The 20,533-nt window shown below is 40.3% G+C and overlaps 1 protein-coding gene across 1 annotated transcript in view; it reads right to left on the minus strand.

The window, feature by feature from the left end:
- PDGFRL (platelet-derived growth factor receptor-like) overlaps positions 1–20,533 on the minus strand; it is a 101,974-nt gene that overhangs the window by 55,690 nt on the left and 25,751 nt on the right. Inside the window, exon 2 of the mRNA XM_006893566.1 lies at positions 15,498–15,795. Within this exon, the coding sequence (XP_006893628.1) occupies positions 15,498–15,795 (298 nt within the window). The remainder of the gene's footprint in view (positions 1–15,497; positions 15,796–20,533) is intronic.

Below are 20,533 nucleotides of genomic sequence, written 5' to 3' on the forward strand. Positions count from 1 at the left end.
ACTCTTCTCCCTGACCACCCCTCCCCCAATTTGCTTTTCTCTTTGAAAAGTAAAAGGAAAAATTCTTCCATTGTTATTTAATCCCTCCCCCCAAGTCCACTCCATCCACTATGCTACCTTCATTCTGGACTCCTGTCATAACAATAATATCTAATCATATATCCCTTTTAAACAGTTCTCTCCCTCATCTGTATTTATCCCCTATTTCTCAGTCTTCCCCCAACCCCTATGTCAGTCCTCTTTTATAACAGTGGCATTATGCCTTATTTGTCTTTTTGTAACATTCAGCATTATGTCCTCCAGGGTCACCCATTTTGTGTAATATTACATGAGTTCCTTGCAATCAACACTATTGGCACCAGCAATCAGGAAATCAAAAGACGAAGTACATTGGGAAAGTCTGCTGTTAGGGACACCTCTCTCTCGAGTATTGAAGAGTAACAATATCAATCTGGAGACTAAGGTGCACCTGATTCAGGTGACGGTCTTTACAATTACTTGATATGGATCAGAGAGCTGGACAATAAGGATAATAGAAGAAAGACGGATGCCTTTGAGTTGTGGTGCTGGAGAAGAGTGTTGAACTGCCAGAATAACAAATAGGTCTGTGAATATCAATTAGTGCCCCAGTGAGTTAAGGACAAACATAAGTTTAAGGAAAAATTTGCAAGATGATAAGATAAATGTCTAAAATGGTTTTTTAAGCAGATTTCCTAAAATTCAACTCTTGTGACTTACTCTTTCCAAATACTGTATTGTGAATAAAAATAGCCCATCTTTACTAGGTTTGCCATATGCTTTACAAAAATTACCTCACTCTTATTTTGAAAACATAATGAGGCTTCCTCACCCATGTCCTGCACAGAAGATAACTGTGCTTTCTGCAAACTGAACACCTTCCATACATTGGGTCCAGCCAGGGAAGTCGTATGTCTCGGCTCCCTCAATGACCCATCACCAGGGAGACTTCTGGGCCTGGTACTGGAGCCACTGAGTCTGGAGGATAGAGCTCTATTCCAGAGTTGAATAAGTTATTTATTTTAAATTCAACTGTTTTCTGGGGAAGGTGAGAGTCAAAAGTGTGGCTGAAGCATATGGCTTCAGTTTGCTGCTGAAAATTGGGCCCAATCTATAATTTCCATTTAACTGCACAAGTCAGAAAAAAGTGTCAGCATTTTCGCCGAGCCTCGATGTTCTCAGTTGTTCTACTCATAAAGAAAATAGTAAAAAAAAAAAGGGGGGGGGCTTTAAAAGAAAGTTAGTTTCCATTAAAAGGACATCTTCTTAAGTACAAGACCAGGATTGTCACCAATCCTGACCAATGTCTTGTATTACAATTGCAGATTCATTCTCATCAATAAGACTCCTTTGTTTATCAACACTTAACATTTTTCTCTTTTCTATTTAAAATGTTTCCCAGAAGCCTCTCCTTAATGATGCATAGAAGCATGATCAGCCTGGCTGGGAGCCCACTGTCTGCTTCCTTGGCCCAGCCTCCCTTTGTGTTGTCTGTGGGTGGAGTAAGCTATTGCCAACTGGTCCAAAAGAAAAACCAGATGCCCTCCCCTCTCTCTAAAAGCTATTTATTGTTTTCAAAGGAACTGCCATCAAAGAGATCTCCTGTGCCCCACCTACTCCGCTGAACTTCCAGTTCTAGCCTGAAAAATGCAAACATCTGACCAGATAGCGCAGACACATCCTGAAAATCGATTCCTGGACCCTTCGCTTCTAAGGAGCAGCCCCAAGTTTTACCACCACTCTGAGGATCCTGCCTGTTTTTACCTATATAACATGGCTGACATCCTACCTTAAATCTCTAATATCTCCCTGCTCCTATCTAGCATTCTATTAATAAATATTATTTTCCAAGCCTCCTAAGTCTAACTTCTTTTCTTCTCTGCCTTGTGTCAAATGTTTCTTGTTCTAAACTCCAAAACCCACTGCTGTAGAATCATTTCTGATCCACTGTGACGCTCCGTAGTTTCCAAGGCTATAAATCTATGGGAGGAGATTGCTCATCTTTCTCAAGAGGAACTGCTGGTGGAATAAATCTTGTCAGCAGCATCAAGAAGACAAAGATTCTCAGGACTGGGTCAACTGGCAGCACCATGATAGAAGGAGAGGAGATTGAGGTTGTTAACAATTTCAGCTTGCTCGGCTCCAAAAACAACAATCTTATCACCAGCAATTAGGAAATCAAAAACAAGTTGCATTGGGGAAGTTTGCTATTAGGGACCTCGCCAAAGTTCTGAAGAGCAATGATGTCAGTCTATAGACAAAGGTGTGTCTGATCGAGGCCATGGTCTTCGCAATCACTTATGAATCAGAGAGCTGGATAATGACTAAGGATGACAGAAGGAGAATTGATGCCTCTGAATTGTGGTGCTGGAGATGAGTATTGACTTCCAGGAAAACAAACAGGTCTGTCTTAGGGTGAAACCAAGTTTCTCCTTGGAGGCAAGAATTTTGAAGCTTCATGTCACACACTTTGGGCATGTGGCCAGGAGGGACTGCTCTTTGGAGAAGGACATCATGCTTGAAAGGGTGGAGGGACAGCGCAGAAGAGGAAGACCCAGCATGAGATGTGTTGACATGGTAACTGGGGCAATGGGATTAGGTCAGTCAGAATCAGTGAGACTGGCTCAGGATAGGGCAGATTTCAGAGCTATTGTACATAGGGTGGCTATGATTTTTTGCATGACCCTATGACGCCTAACAGCAATAAAACAATTTGCCACCAGGGTTCTTTCTTCTAAAATCAGAAATTGAGATGAGTTGAGACTGAAGACTGAAGAAATGTTTGCAGAGAAGAATTATATAGAGCAAGTAGATCCCATCAGGGAAGTAGAAAAGCAGATTGCCTCTAGGTAGATCCTTCATGTCTGTAGGGAGTTGTGTTGCTACCCCAAAATGAGTCCCTCAGCTGCTCTTCAGGAGAAAGATGGACAATCTCCTTCCATTTGATTTACAACCTCAGAGGGTCAGCTATGACCCTGTCCAGTTGGTTCCAATAGTAGGCAGAGTTTTGAAATAATTTCCGTTTCTCCTAATGCCTTTCAGGGATTTTCTACCTCAGTGAGAGAGACAAGAGGCATATGGTAACATGTTGGGATGCTGACCAGTGGTCATTGGTTTGAATCCACCAGGCCCTCTGAAGAGAGAAAGATAGGCTGTCCTGTCGATATAGTTGTACAGCTTCAGAAACCTGGAGAAGGAGTTGGAAACAATTTAGCAGCAGTGGGGTTTTTGTTTGGGTTTAGTTTTAACATCTTAATTTTATTAGTTTTCACATAGGAGCTTTCTGTAGTTTTGTTAGAGGGCTCTCGTTAACATTGCATATTTACTAATCTGCCTTCCATAAAGATTAACAAGTCATAGCGACAGCCTACGACTTAATTGGCTTTCCTTTCTGATTTTTCCAAATTGTCATTTAAGAGGGGAAATAATACCTGCTAATAAATCTGCTCTCAGGTGCCACCTACACATTTACTCAGTCCCACTAGTCTACACTGGCTTCAGGGCTCTAAGCAAAATTAATCACCCAGGTTGTATCTACAGCAACTTCTAGAGTCCAGGAAAAAAAAAGAAATGCTATATACTGGGGAGGATGTTAGATAATTGGAAGCTTCTACTTCTCAAAAATAAACTCTCACTTTAGCATATGTGTGTAAACACCATCTAGGTAATTAATTCTCAAAATAAACTCTCACTTCAGCACATGTTCTGGATGAGAGTTGGCATTACGGGTAGATGTATTTAAGTAGGTGCATGTGGCTCTCTTTTTCCTGCTGACAGCATGCTAAAGATTTGGGTTCACTGCTGCTGTCTTTTCCAGGAGACCTTTACTCCTTTTCTCTCTTCTTTCTTTTTTTCATGTTAACTCTTTTGCATGGCCTGCCTTTCACTAGCTATGCCATTGTCTTATAGTAATAAAAACCTTCTTCACTTGTTTTGCTAAATGGAAAAAAAAAAGTGCGTGTGTGTAAAATATGCAGCTTTTTTTCCTTTGCTCTAAAATTTTATTAAAATAATATAAATTTGGGGTGGGAGGGAAGACTATAAATTAAAGTTATAAATCCATTTATTCCTGTGTGGAAATGTAAATTTATGAAGGCTTCTATGTGCTGGTTAAAGTATAGTTTGAAACTGTTAACACAGAGTAGCCTAAAAGGGCAAAAGAAAAAGAACCATAAACACAAATGTGTACTTCTTTTACTCAATGGGTAAAGTTTCTCTTACTAAGATAAAAAGAAAACTGAAAGATGGCTGAAACCTGCCATCTAGTGGGCCTTGTAAACCTGGTTTGCCAAAGCAGAAGCAAGCATCACAGAGCAGGAGACCTGGAAGAACTTTAAGAGAACAGTCATCACAGCTCCAGCCTCTGGAATAGCTCACCTTCTACAAAGCAGGGCCGTTTATGCTTTTCTGACATGATTTTCCTTTCTAAAAAGCCCACCAGAGTGGTTTTTTTTTTAATTGTTAAATTTGATGTCTGAAAATTATCTTAAGTCAACGTGGCCTTTTTCCCATTTTGAAAGTAAAGATTTGTATCTTAATTCCTGTTGTCTTTGTTATCTAGTATTGGAACAACAGAGATACCAAGAGTGGATGACTTCAGCAAACGGAAATTTATTTAGTGATAATTTAGAAAGCCAGAGGTCCAAACCCAGGGCAGTGGCTCTGGAGAAACTTCCCTCTCTCTGTGCCTCTTCATTCTAGGAGTTCCACAGTGCCAGAACTTGGATCCAAAAGACATACTTCATTTTTGGCTCTTTTTTTCTAATGATACTGAGATCCTTCCCACTCTCTACTTGCTGTTCTCTCTTCTAGTTTTCAAAAGATAAAAGGTGATAGAGGTCACACCCCAGGGAAACTTCCCAAATCTGATCAGAGCTGTAATTGAATCAAGGGTGTTTCCTTACACTCTAATCACCCTACAACTTATTGCTGACCACATCATGGGGGATGCTTGCATCAGTGCATAACTGCCTGTAATCCTACCTCACTAACATCACAGAGGTCAGAATTTCAAGATACACATTAATTACATAAATCATGTAATCATGACTAAAATGTTTCTTGACAGACACAATTTAATCCACAATAATCAGCAAGAAATCAATGCACCACTAAAAGAGTATACTCCTTTTTAATTTCAACTTTGAATCTTAACATTTAAAGTCAGTTTGATTAGAGTTGTAGTTGTTGTTAAGTGCCTTCAAGTCAAACATGACTCATAGTTAACCTATGAACAAAAGACCTGAACCCAGTTCTATAACGATTGTCATTTCTCTAAGTTCATAGAATTTCCTGATGCCACTTCCTCTTCCAATCCTGTCTTAATCTGGGAGCTCCATCAAACACTAGCCACAATAGGTAACCATTATGGCATTTGACACACCAGTGGCACATTGTTCAGCATCACAGCAAACCCAAATTACCTCAGTATAGCAAGTTGACCAGTGCTGTGACACTTAGAAGAATGTTAGTCCAAAACACAATTAACATCAATCAACTCTTAAATACCAAGGCCCTCCACCAGGTCATGTTGACTGTAAAAGTGGCTTCTGCCCACAGCTCACTGTTGGCTAAATACAGCAAATTCAGTCAGTTCACACACAATTGTGAACACAAAACTTCCCACCTTCCAGAATCCAACCACTCCACACATCAGCCTCCACACTGGAGACTTAGGGCCCATCCAGCTTTTAAATACCAAGGCCCTCCACCAGGTCCTGTTCGATTATTATAGAAACCAAAAATATTTTTAAAAATAAAACAATAAATGTCTCTTCCTGTTAGACTCCCTGAGCCAAGATTTCTGATCTGTCTAAACATTGCAAGTTCAATTCCAGACCACCACAATAAAATATTGTCATTGTCATGTGCCCAGTCGCTTGCAACTCATAGTGACCCATAGTGACAACAGCCCTAAATCCTGCTCTATCCTGAGCCAACCTTATTGTCTCTGACACACCTACCCCCATTACCCCATCCACTCAGTCAATTCATCTCATTGAGAGTCTTCCTCTCTTGTACTGTCCTTCCACTCTCCCAAGCATAATGTCCCTTTCCAAGAACTGGTGCTCCTTCTTGCAACATACCCAAAGTATGTCAGACGAGGCTTCAGAGTCCTTGCCTCCAAAAAGCAGCTTCTCCAGGATTAACCTGTTTGTTCTCCTGGAAGTCCATGGTATATTCAATATTCTTCTCCAACACCACAGCTCAAAGCCATTAATTCTCTTTCTACCTTCCCTAGTCATTGTCCAGCTTTCCGATGCATAGCAAGGAATTGCAAAGATCATGGCCTGGATCAGGCGCACCTTAGTCTCCAGACTTACATAGTTGCTCTTCAGTACTCTGGAGAGGTCTTTGACAGCTGCCTTTCCCAATGCAATTAATCTTTTGACTTCCTGGCTGCTGGTACCAAGAGTGTTGATTGTGGAGTCACGCAAACTAAACCCAAAGTATAGGGTATGAAGAAGAGATTTTAAAGTGAAATGAGACAGGAGGGCAAGGTTTAAGACTGTGCATAACCTAATGGCTATGTTAGATGTTTCAACATTTTATTTACGAGCCAACTGACTGGAAGAGATCTATATTTGTTCCCATTCCAAAGAAAGGTGACCCAACTGAGTGTGGAAACCACAGAACAGTGTCATTGATTTCACATGCAAGCAAGATTCTACTGAAGATCATCCAAAAACGATTAGAACAGCACATCAGCAGAGAAGTGCCGGAAGTCCAGGCTGGGTTTAGAAGGGGTCGTGGTACTAGGGATATCGTTGCTGATGTTAGATGGATCTTGGCTGAAAGCAGGGAATACCAGAAGAATGTCTATCTGTGTTTCATTGATTATGCAAAGGCATTTGACTGTTTGGATCATAACAAACTGTGGCTGACTCTGAGAAGAATGGGAATCCCAGAACATTTAATTGTGCTAATACGAAACCTATACTTGGACCAAGAGGCAGTAGTCAGAACAGAGCAAGGTAACACTGCATGGTTCAAAATTGGGAAGGGTGTACGCCAGGGATGCATCCTGTCTCCATACCTTTTCAACATGTATGCAGAGCAGATTATCTGAGAGGCTGGGCTCTATGAGGAGAATTGTGGCATCAGGATTGGTGGAAGATCTATTAACAATCTGCATTATGCAGATGACACAACCCTGCTTGCTGAAACTGAGGAGGACCTCATGCACTTGCTGCGAAGGGTCAAGGACTGCAGCCTTCAGTATGGACTAAGGCTCAATGTCAAGAAGACAAAGAGTCTCGCCACTGGACCAATTAGCAGCGTCAGGATGGATGACGAAGAGATTGAGATTGTTCACAGCTTCAGTTTGCTCAGCTCCACAGTTAACACTCTTGGTACCAGCAGCCAGGAAATCAAAAAGCGTATCACGATGGGAAAGTCTGCTGTTAGGGACCTCTCAAAGGTACTCAGGAGCAACAGTGTCTCTCTGGAGACTAAGGTGCGCCTGATACCGGTCATGGTATTTGCAATCGCTTGTTATGCATCAGAGAGTTGGACAATGACTAGGGAGGACAGAAGGAGAGTGGATGCTTTTGAGTTGTGGTGCTGGAGAAGGGTACTGAATGTACCATGGACTGCCAGGAAAACAAACAGATTCATCTTGGACAGGATTAAACCAAGCTACTCCTTGAAGGCAAGGATTCTGGGGCTTCGTCTGACATACTTTGGACATGTTGCCAGGAGGGACGGGTCCTTGGAGAGGGACATCATGCTTGGGAGGGTGGAGGGACAGCGCAGGAGGGGAAGACCCTCTATGAGATGGATTGATTCGGTGACTGGGGTAATCGGGATGGGTGTATCAGAGGCGGTGCGGTTGGCGCAGGATAGAGCAGGGTTTAGGGCTGTTGTGCATAGGGTCGCTATGAGTCAGAAACGACTCGACGGCACATAACAACAACAACAGAATCCTTAAAGGGCACGAAGAAGGAAAATGGAAGCCAAATAGATGTGAAAAGGTGTGGCTGATATGTAAAGGATGCATTGCTTAGACTCAAGAGGTTAGAAAACTCCTGATTTTTTGATAAATTAAGTGCTAACGTCATCAGCTGGAAGTGAGAATAAGAGAAGTTACAGAAATTGACTGAAGAAACATATTCAGCTTTGCCAGGCAGCAGACTTGAAGTGTCACTCGAGGAAGGTGACCACCATCTAATGACACCATCTGACTGGCTGTGTGGCTTTCTCCAGCAGTACCAGGCTCATGTGGAACAACAGAAGGTAGGTGATCAGGTTCATTTGGGGTTGAAAAGTTCCAAATGGGTATGAAGAAAGAAGAGAGGGAAAATAATTTAGGACATGATCATGACCTTGGCAGAAATGATAGGCAATTAACTAGCAAGAGAAGTTAACACAGGAGGGGGCCAGTGGACAAAGAGGGGGAAGGTAGAGAGATTATCTGACTAAGGGGTCCATGAGGTTAAACAATAGACTGAGATAATGGGGAAGGAGACAGTGAGGGGAAATTTTCACTTACTATTGTGTTGTTTGCCTGTCAGGCCTTCTTTCCCAAAACACACAGTACACACATCAGCACTAAGTAATCATCTTTAAATGTTGAGTGGACAAATGACTAGGATCTGGTTCTGACATGATCACTGAACCTCTGTTGAAATTAAAAGCATTTCTTGAGTACTGGTATCTGTTACCTGTTCTAGGTGTCAGAATCCAGTCATGAGCCAAAGATATGTGACACTGGCCCCGAAAGAGCATATTCAGAAAGACAGACATAAACACAGATTACAAAGAATAAGTTAAATGAAAGTGTGAACATTACCTAATCAGTCTTAATAGTCTTGCTCAGAATTGTTTCAAAGGATTACTTGGATTATTATGCTAAAGAGTATGTTTTTCCTAAAAAAAGCAATGTTTTGTAGAGAGTCATTGAAAATAACAAAAATTCTCAATGAGACTGCCTGGCATAAGAGTCACAATAATAGTTACAAACATTCTATCATGAAATGAATTGTGTTCCCATAAATATGTCAACTTGGCTGAGCCATGGTTCTCAGTGGCTTGGCAGTTACTTTGTGATGTAATGTGGCAATTACATAATTGTAATTACATAATGTAAACATCTCCCAAGATATGATCTGATGTGCTGGAATTGGCTGCAACATCCTTAATCAAGTCACAACTCTGGAAGTTTCCCTAAGGTGTAGCTTGTATCACCTTTATGGAGAAGGAGGGTTCAGGTCTTTCGTTCACAGGGTCGTTATGAGTCATCTACGACTCGACTGCACTTGACAACAACAGCAACAACAACAAGAGGGCTCTGGTGGCCTAGTGAATAGAAAGTGATGCTACCAAGCCAAAGGTGGGTAATTTTAATCTGCGGCCCTCAGGCCTGGTTTTAATTGTTTTTGGTCAAACATTCTTCTAAGTGGTATAGCATTGGTCTGTTCATTGCCATACAAAAGTAAATCGTGGTGGCTGTGATGCTAAACACTGTGACACTAATGTGTCTAATGTGGTAATGGTTACCCATGGTGGACAGTGTTTGGTGGAGCTTCAATTAAAACAAGCTTGGAAGCAGGAGTGGCATCCATTTCCGACATAGTTTGCCTCTGGAAATTCTATGAACTATCAATAAGAAGAAAAAAAAAGTTGAAAGCAGAATGCAACCTTTGGACCCTGTGCTGGGAACCTTCTAGAACTAAGAGATGCAGAGAAGATAGCTTCCCTGAAAGCCAGCACTCTGAATTTAGACATCTAGCGTTCTTAACTATCCTATTATGTACCGTGTGTAAGGATAAAATTCCTTATTAAAACCATGTTCTCAGATATCTCTGGTATAGAAGCACTGAATAATGTAGACACACATCACCTGGAAGATGAGTTGGCACAGAGTCAGGCAATATTTCACTCTGTCATACGTAAGGTCTCCATGATTCAGAGTCAACTCAATGGGAACCAAGAATAATAACTGTTGTTGTGTGCTGTCAAGTTGCTTGCGACTCATAACAACCCTATGTACGAGAGCTCTAAACCCTGCTCTATCCTGTGCCAACCTTACTGTCTCTGACACACCTACCCTCATTACTCCAGTTACTGAATCGATCCACCTCATCAAAGGTCTTCCTTTCTTTTGCTGTCCCTCCACCCTCCCAAACATGAAGTCCCTCTTTAAGGACCAGTCCCTCCTTGTAACATGTCCAAAGTATGTCAGACGAAGTTTCAGAATCCTTGCCTCCAAGGAGCAGCCTGGTTTCATCCTCTCTAGGATGAACCTGTTTGTTTTCCTAGTATTCCATGATATATATTCAACATCCTTCTCCAGCACCACAGCTCAAAGGCATCAATTCTCTTTCTATCATTCCTAATCATTGTCCACTTCTCTGATGCATAGTAAGCAATTGCAAAGAGGATAGCCTGGATCAGGGACATCTTAGTCTCCAGACTGACATCATTGCTCTTCAGCACTCTGGAGAGGTCCCTGACAACTGAATTTTCCCATGTAATTTGTCTCTTGATTTTCTGGCTGCTGGTACCAAGAATGTTGATGGTGGAGCAAAGCAAACTAAAGCTGTGAACAATCTCAATCTCTTCACCATCCAAAATGATACTGTCATTTGGCACAGTGGTGATAATCTTTGTTTTCTGGATGTGAGCTTCAATATATATATTGAAGGCTACAGTCCTTGACCTTCTGAAGCAAGTGTTTCAGGCCCTTTTCAGTTTAAGCAAGCAAGGTTGTATCATCTGCATAATCCAGATTGTTGATGAATCTTCCTCCAATTCTGATGCCACATTCTTCCTCATACAGCCAGATGATCTGTTCTGCATATAGATTAAAAAGGTATGGAAACAGAATATATCCCTGGCGGACACCCTTCCCAATTTTGAACCACGCAGTGTCTCCTTGCTCTGTTCTGACAACGGCCTCCTGCGTCAAGTATAGGTTTTGTGTAAGTACAAATGTTCTGGGATTCCCATTCTTCTCAGAGTCAGCCACAGCTTGTTGTGATCCACACAGTCAAAAGCATTTGCATAGTCAATGAAGCACAGGTAGACATTCCTTTGGTACTCTCTGCTTTCAGCCAAGATCCATTTAACATTAGTTAGAATATCCCTAGTAACATTGCCTCTTCTAAACCCAGCCTGCTCATCTGGCAGTTCTCTGCTGACATGCTGCTCCAGCTGTTTCTGGATAATTTTCAGCAGTCTTGCATGTGATATTAATGATATTGTTTGGTAATTTCCACACACTGTCTGGTCACCTTTCTTTGAAATGGGAACAAATATAGATTTCTTCCAGTCAGTTGGCCAGGTGGCTGTACTCCAGATTTCTTGGCACAACCTAGTGAACAAATCTAGGACAGCATCTGTTTGTTGAAATATATCAATTGCTATGTGTCAACTCCTGGAGGCTTGTTTTTTGCTAATTCTTTCAACTATTAGTTAAAATTTATTGAACATCCAGCACGTACTGTATTGGCAGCATTTGCTAGAGGTAATTGTGTTGTTGTTGATTGTCTTTGAGTCAAGCACAACTCATAGCGACCCTATGAACAAAAGGCCTGAAGCCCCTCTACAACTATCAACTTTATCAAAGTTCATAGAGTTTCTGGAGGCATGTTCTTTAGGAAGTGGATGCCACTCCTGCTTAAAGGGAGCTCTGGTAGCCTATTGGGTAAGAGTTTCACTATCAACCCAAAGACAGGGAGTTTAAATCCACCAGCTGTTTCAAAATAGAAAGGTGGACAATCTACTCCTATGCAATTTATAGCCTCTGCTATAAATTTATAGCCCTGCTGGAGGTCCAGCTATGGAGTTAGTTCTGACTCAATGGCAACTACACAGACACATATTAACTCATCACATGTTTTAAGCATGTTGCCAGGAGAACCTAGTCCCTGAAAAAGGACATCATGCTTAGAAAAGTGTAGGGTCACCGAAGGAGAGGAAGGTCTCAATGAAATGGATTCACACAGTGACTAAAACAATAGGCTTGTGCATAGAAGAAATTTTGAGGATGGCACAGGGTCAAGCAAGCAAGGTTTGGTTCTTTTTCACACCATGTTACGATGAGCTGGAGCTGGCTGGATGGCACCTAATAACAAGAAGAAGAGGGAGGGTTGCTAGAAGAAGTTATTCCTTGGAGAGGAACATCATTTTTGGAAGGTGGAAGGTCAGCAAAAGAGAGGAAGACTCTCAACCAGATAGACTGACACCGTGACTGCAGCAATGGGCTCAAATATGTTAGAGATGATGAAGATGACACAGGATATGACAGGGTACAGATCTGTTGTTTATTGGGTCAATATACAGAGCTCTGGTGCCCTAGTAGTAAGAAGCTGCACTGCAATCTCAAAGGTACAGTTTGAATCCACCAGATGCTCTGCTGGAGGAGGGGAAATCTCCTCCTGTGCCAGTGGGATCTGATTCAACAGTACACAACATAAAAGTTTGGAAGCAGGAGTGGCATCCACTTTCTAAACAACACACCTGTGGAAACTCTATGAACTTAGATAAATGACTATAGTTATAGAAAGACTTCAGGCCTTTTGTTCATAGGGTCGCTATGAGTCATGCTCAACACGACAGCAATCAACAATAACAACACAGTAGTATTTGACAGCACTTAATAACAACCAAAAACCCCATTAACTGGTCAGCTACCAGTTGGTTCCAACTTAATGGTATACAACAACAGTAATATTTAATATTAGAAAGAAAAAAATAATAATAATATCTTGGATTTTCTTCTTTAGTTTAGACTTAAGCTCATTTCATTTAAGTACTCAAGATATTTTCAAATATGCACACCTAACGCTTCACTCATCAACCATCTTGTTATTTGACAGTTCATATTTACAACTTTGAAAGAAATTCTCAGGTTGTATTTTGATGATTCAGTCCTCACATAAGGCCATAGTTAGGCCTACAGAATCCTCAAACTATATACTCAAGGTCTCAGTGAAGACCAGAGCACAGGACTGATGGAGGCTAACCAACCACAACACACTTCCCATTCATCTGCAACATCTTGGTCTGGCCATGGAAGGTATGAAATAACGGGAGGAAAATGAGAGACCGTAGGTAGGCAGGAGTATCTGGATGAGGGACCAAAGGTGCCAGAGAGACCAATGAGGAAAGGCAAGGAGAAGTAAAAGGAAGAAAGGAGTACACACGTGATCGTGGGGCTAGACTGGATAGAGGTCAACTGAGGTCACCATCCCGGACTGATGGGAGAAATGGAGGGTTGCAAATAATCTGATCATCACCGCTTCTACCCGCAGGGGCTCTGTAAAAAAGAAGCACAGGGGCCTCTGCATTGCACACACCCCAAAAGGCATCGGGGCTCCTAATAGTCAATGAGCAATGATGAGAGGGAGACATGAAGTGCTGAAGATGAGAGGTCACTCCCAGCTCACAAATAATGTCAATTTTGTATGACTACATTAAAACCAATGACTGAAGACCAGGTAAGTTCTGAAATTACATCAAGGATATCATCCATGAAGAGAGCAAAAGGTCATTACAGACAGAGAAGAAAGAATAAACCAAAATGTATGTCAGAAGAGATTGAAAAGTGCACTACAGTGTTGAGAAGCCAAAACAAAGGGAAGAAATGCTGAAGTGAAAAAGCTGAACAGAAGATGTTAAAGGACAACTTAAAAAACAAAGCAAAGAATTAAAACAGAATGTCTAAAGAACTGGAATTTGACAATAAAAGGAGAGGAACTTATTTGGTATGTCACAGGTTGAAAGAACTGAAAAACAGATCCATGCCTTGAGTTGCAATACTGAGAGATGCTATGGGCAAAATCTTAAATGATCCAGGAATCATCAGAAAAATACAGAGGGCATACACAGACTCAATGTACAAAAAAAAAAAAATTTGACCACAAAGGAAATATTTCAGAAATAACATATGATCAAGGACCAATGGTAATGAATGAAGAAGTTCAAGATGAACTGAAGGTATTGTCAAAAAACAAAGCCCTTAAGAATCAATGGGATATCAACTTATGTGTTTCAACAAACAGATGCAGCCTTAGATGTGCTCACCAGCTATGTGAAGAAATTCAGAGGACTGTTACCTGGTCAACTGACTGGAAGTGATCTATATATGTTCCCATTCCCAGGAAACGCAACCAAACTGAATGTGGCAATTACTGAACAGTATAATTAATACCACATGTAAGCAAAATATGGCTAAAGATTTTTTAAAAATTACTAGAACAGAGACAGAAAATTTCCAGAACTCTAACTGGACTTAGAAAAGACATAGCACCAGGAATATTATTGCTTATGTCAGACAGATCCTGGCTGAAAGCTAAGAATACAAGAATAATGTCTATTTGTGCTTCATTAGCTATGCAAAGGCAAGTGACTGAGTGAGTCATAACAAATTATAGCTAACATTGAGAATAACGGAAATCCCAGAACACTTATTGTGAAACCTACACCTAGACGAAAAGGCTGTTGTGTGAGCAGAGGAAGGTAACAGTATATGGTTTAAAATTAAGATCTGGGGTGGTAGAACTTGTGAAGAAATGTAAATCTAATATGAATAAGCTGAGTTCCAGGTGCCTCTGTCTCTCACTTTAAGCATCCCAGGCATTATCTTCTATTTCTTTATTTTATAACATAGGACAAGGAGTTCTGTTGGTCTAGTGGTGAAGAGATTCCCTGACAACCCAAAGGCAAGTGTTCAAATCCAACAGCTGCTCTGTGGGGAAAAGATGGGTATTCTCCTCCTGTGTGGTTTGCTGTCTCTGAAAACCTGCTGGCGAGTCAGCCAAGAGTTGGTTCTTATTCAACAGCACACAACAACATATCACAGGACAACAAGACTGGGGGAGAAAACCTTTAAATCACCTAAGTTGATGACTTCATTCTACACATTGGGGAAACTGAGACATTTTTAAGGTTTTCCAAAAAAACACATAGGAGTTGCACAGCTAATGCTCAGAGCTGTTCCAAGCACCATCTGTACCTGATCCCCTCATTTAATCCTTTTTTTCTGAAGCAACAAGTCAAGCTTCCTGAAGGAACTCATTCAAAAATGAGGTCTGTTTGACCTTCTTATGAATTAAAGACTATAAGTATAAAAATCAAATATTCAGAAAGGTTAAAAAAAAAGCAAATAGAAGTTAAAAAGTGTAAAAGGAGTTAACATTTGTCTCTGGTCACTAGAGTCTCCTGTTGGGTTAATGCAACTCCTTATAAAGACTATTTGTAGAAAAACATGGCATTGAAAGTCCAGCATTGTTCACAGTACAAATTTTTTAATATCCATATTTATACATTTCCCCCAATTATTTTTCCTGTGATTTCCTATGAAATTTATTAAGATTGGATTTTTTCATTTGGGTGAAAAAAGATCCTATGGCTTTTTGCTCACTAAGTTTCCATTTTTAAAACCTACAAGGGAGAAATAAGAGACATTAGAAATGATAGATAGTTAAGGAAGGAGAAAACCAAACCCTTGACTCATAAGAAAAAGAAATGCTTACCTGAGGCGAGAGTCCTTATATGTGTCAAGGTACGCAGGATAGCTCCATCCAATTTTGTTCCCTTTACATCGAAGCTCTAGAGTTTGCCCAGCCATGAGGCTCAGGGTAGAAGCTGGTTTCTGGAAGCGACCATTATCCATGACTTGTGTCATTATAGATGATGTCTTTGGCAATGAATCAGGCGAGTCTCTGTCCTTTATTTTAGGAACTCTAGGTTTCACCTTTTTGTTGAAGGGCTTGATTTTGTTCTCTCCTGGCTCCTTTGGACGCTTGTTCTTGGGAGGCTGTTGCCCAGTAACTAGCATAAATTTGAGATGAGAAAAAGGGGCTATAATACAGCAGCATATTCACTGACAGCTAGAGCAGACTGTTTTAAGACTCTCTTCTCTATATGTCAAAATCATTTTCAATACTAAGCATGTGATAATCATTTTTCAATTGAGCCCTCAGTTTTAAAAGAATTAATTCTTAAAGTGCATTTGACAGATTAAAAACATTATTTAAATACAATAAAATATTTAATATTAAAAAGATGGATTTAAATTTTCACATGCCAAACAAAAATATTACACCACTAAGTTCATAAGCCGTCTCAGAAATCCCATGTTATCATATAGGATGACAGAACTGAAGCTGCTCTCGTTCCATTTCTTGACTTTGCAGGCATTACTCTTCTGAACATACAGTTTAAAAGGAGGAAATGAACTCCCACAGGGGTTAGAGACACCAACTGTGCTGGGATGTACTCAAAGGATTCTGAACTCTATTATGAATTCTCTAAATGAAATGCATGTAATAGAAGCTGTACATATCAATTAGCAGCACCAGTAGTGGGGCATAAGATTCTGTTTTACTATTGGATAAACATCACAGTAAAATAGTTTTTTTTTTTATTGTGATGATGGCAAAGAATCTTTTATTATATCATGGACTGTCAAAAGAACAAACAACTCTGTCTTGGAAGAAGTACAGCCAGAATGCTTCTTAGGAACAAAGATGATGAGACTTAGTCTCACAGATTCTGCAGTCCATGCAGAAAAACCTCAAGCACAGTAAAGTAGAAGGTCGGTAAGGAAGAGGAAGACTCTCAATGAGACAGATGGATAAAGTGGTTGCAACAGTCTTAAACATAACAGGGATGGTGAGGGTCACGCAGATCCAGGCAGTATTTTATTCTCTTATACACAAGGTTACTATGAGTCAGATCCAACTTCATGCTACCTAACAACATACTCATGAGATAAATGGTCCTCTGGAGTGTCATCATGTTTAGTTTCAGGTGCTTTAACTGACTAAGCTTTCTTTAAGGGAGCTCTAGTGGCTTAGTGGTAAGAAGTTGTGCCTTCATCCCAAAAGTATTTGGCTCAAATCCACCAGCCACTCTGAAGGAGAAGGTTAAGCAATCTCCTCCTGGGTGATTTACTTCATCTGAAAATCCACATAAGGATCAGCTGTGAGTCACTTCTGGCTCGATGGCCCATAGCAACCATAACAAACTCTCTTTATCACTTAACCAGGGTTCAAGCCAACAGAAAGGACAGAAATTATCTATAAGTAATGTGGAATTTAGGCAAATGAAGCAGTTTGATTTCTAAACTATTAAATTCTGTGTGAGTTTTGCCTCCCAGGAATATTAGATTATCCATCCCTAATTATTATTCATGTAACTATTGGTAGTACTCCCTAAAATTAACATTTTGACCAAAAAGACCCACTAGTTGATTGAACTGTCAGTTTATCGCCCATAGAATTTGTCCATTTTTTCCCCCCAGTGGTTGTTGTTGGGGTTAATCAACTCAATTCTAATTCACAGTGACCCATGTGACTTTCTAATTCACTGGTGCATAAACTGGGATTACAGATGACTAGTAGCTCAGTCTAGCTTATCAAGAAGGCAGTGAAAAACTTTTTCTGGTTCATCTCATTTGCTTCTCAGCTTACTTAGAGGTCAACATCTTATTGCAGTTTCATTTTATTTGCACAAATTAAAGTCACAGCATCACTATCAGAGTGGATTCCTCGTTGGCTGTGACCCAATCTTTGAATGGGAGCTCCAAGTAAAACAGAATTTGATACTAGGAGGGAGATCAAACTTTCATGAAAGTGTTAGAAGTGCTTTCCCAAGACACATATTAGAATCCCCAAGTGAAGAGAGGCCACATAAAAGTACACCTCTAGAATGACTAAAAGAACAAATGTTACAAAGTAAGAATAGAAAAAAAGATTGTAATGAGCCTTGAAGATTACAACCAAATAGACACAGTCAATAAAAGAAGTCATCCAATTATTCTTCAATTTTATTGAATTGTGTTGGAGGGGAAAAAATTCATTGGACTTGCAGAATGTAGGTTACAGAAGAGTTAAAAATAATCATTACTATCCAGAAGGTCAAGGATTGCAGCCTTCAATACGGATTGAAGCTCAACATCAAGAAAACAAAGATTCTCACCACTGGGCCAATTGGCAGCATCAGTATGGATGGTGAAGAGATTGATAGTTTACAGTTTTAGTATACTTGGCTCCACAGTCAACACTCTTGGTACCAGCAGCCAGGAAATCAAGAGACAAATTGCATTGGGAAAGTCAGCTGTGAGGGACCTCTCTAGAGTACTGAAGAGCAATAACATCAGGCTGGAGACTAAGGTGCGCCTGATCTGGGCTGTAGTCTTCACAATTATGTGCTATGCATCAGAATAGGGATGATAGGAAGAGAATTGATGTCTTTGAGCTGTGGTGCTGGAGAAGAGTGTTGAATATACCAAGGACTGTTAGGAGAACAAACAGGTTTGTCCTGGAGAGGGTCAAGCCGGAATGCTCCTCGGAGTCAAAGATTCTGAAGCTTTGTCTGACATACTTTAGGCATGTTGCAAGGAGGGACTGGTCCTTGGAGAGGGACATCATGTTTGAGAGAGTGGAGGGATGGAGCAGGAGAGGAAGACCCTCTATGAGATGGATCTATTTTGTGATTGTGGTGGTTGGAATGAGTGTGTCGGAGACGATGAGGTTGGCACAGGATAGAGCAGTATTTAGGGCGCTTGTACATAGGGTCCCTATGTGTCGCAAACGATTCGATGTCACATAACTACTTGGGTTGGTTTGAGAGGTTTTTTCTCCCTAATGAGCAGCAGCTAAGGGGAAATGCTTACACTGAAAGTAGCATTAAAAGGCCACTTTACCCAAATGCAAAACCAATAAAAGACAAATTAGAACTTTTGTTATTATGTGCTGTTGAGTCAGAACGGACTTATATTTGACCCTGCAGCAAGTTTTCAGAGGCAGAAAATCACAGAGGACACTGCCCGTCTTTCTCCCATGGAGCAGTCGGTGGGGTTGAATCACCTTCTTGTGGTCAACAGCACAACTCCTCACCCACTAGGTCACCAATGCTCCTTTAAAACTGGGCTTCCTAAAACAGAAATGCTAATAAAAGAGTAAAAAGAGAACCTACACACATGGAAAAGTTTCATGAAAACAACATACTTAAAAAGTCCCATTTCTAAAATATATTTAAAACTTTAACAACTCAGCAACAAAAATGCAATCCAACTAAAAATTGTACAAATGGCATAGACACTTAACCAAGGAGGCCTGTAAACAGTCATCAAACAAGTAAAAAAGATCACATAATCATTAGCCATTGTTATTGCTGTTTTTGCTAGGTACCATTCAAGTTGGATACAATTCATAGTAACCCTATGCAAAACTGATCTGAATCTTGGCCTGTCCTGTACCATTCTCACGATCTCCAGCATGCTTGAGCACATTATTACAGTCACTGTGTGAATCCACCTCAGTGAGTGCCTACCTCTCTTTGGCTGATCTTTCTTAGCATGGTGTATCTCTCCTCCCAAGGATTGGGTACTCCAGTTCTTGAAAATAAGCTCAAAGTAAGTAAGATGTAATATTACCGTCCTTGCCTCTAAAGAGTACTCTGGTTGCACGTATTCAAGACAGATTTATTTGTTCCTTTTTTAAATTGAGATTTTAATGAAAGTTTATCAAGAACATGGATTTCCATTCATTCATTGTTACACATTTTCCTGCCTCTTCCTCTCCTCCTCCAATTTGCTTTTCTCCTTGAAAAAACAAAAAAAAGTTTTTTCATTGTTATGTAATTCCCCCTCCAGTCCACTTTACTATGCTGCTCTTATTATTAACTATTGTTATACAAATAATACCTAATCATATATTCCATTTAAGCAGTTCTCTCCCTCATGTTTCAATGCAGTGTACATTATTTATCCTCTCTTTTCTTAGTTTCCTCCCAATCCCAATGTCAGCCCTGTTTTATAACAGTGGCATTATACAGAATTCATCCTTTTGTGACTGAGATATTTCACTCAGCATAATGTTTTCCAGAGTCACTTATTTTGTATAATATTTCATTAATTCCTTATTTTTCAATGCTGCATAGTATTCGATTGTGTGAATATACCACAGCATATATCCGTTAGGATGACAGTTCTTGTTTCTTTAGGGTATATTCCCAATAATTGAATTGCTGAGTGAAATGATATTTTTATTTCCAACTTTTTGAAAAAGTGCTATATCACCTTCCAGAGTGGTTGCCATTTTGTTGCCATTTTACACTCCCACCAACAGTGAATAAGAGTCCCAGTTTCTCCACAACCTCGTCAGCATTTGTTGTTTGCTGCTCTGTTGAACTTTACTATTGTTACTGGGGTGAGATGATACATCATAGTTGTTTTGGTTTGCATCTCTCTTAGAGCTAAGGATTTTGAACATTTCTTTATGGGCTTGTTGGCCATCTGAATGTCTTCTTTGGTGAATTGTCTGTTCATATCCTGTGCCCATTTTGTGATTGGGTTCTTTACCTTCATCTTGTGGAGCTTGAGTATTCTATAAATTCTAGATATAAGTCCCTTATCAGACATGTCATTCCCAAATATTCTTTCCAAGTCTGTGGATTTCCTTTTTACCCTGTTAGAAAAGTTTTTGGATGTGCATAGGGATTTGATTCTTTGAAGGTCCCATTTATCTATTTTATCCTCTTCTGGTTGTAGGTTTTTCAGGAT

The sequence above is a fragment of the Elephantulus edwardii genome, unplaced genomic scaffold, assembly GCF_000299155.1.
Source record: "Elephantulus edwardii isolate Elephantulus edwardi_28Jun2011 unplaced genomic scaffold, EleEdw1.0 scaffold00128, whole genome shotgun sequence".
NCBI lineage: Eukaryota > Metazoa > Chordata > Mammalia > Macroscelidea > Macroscelididae > Elephantulus > Elephantulus edwardii.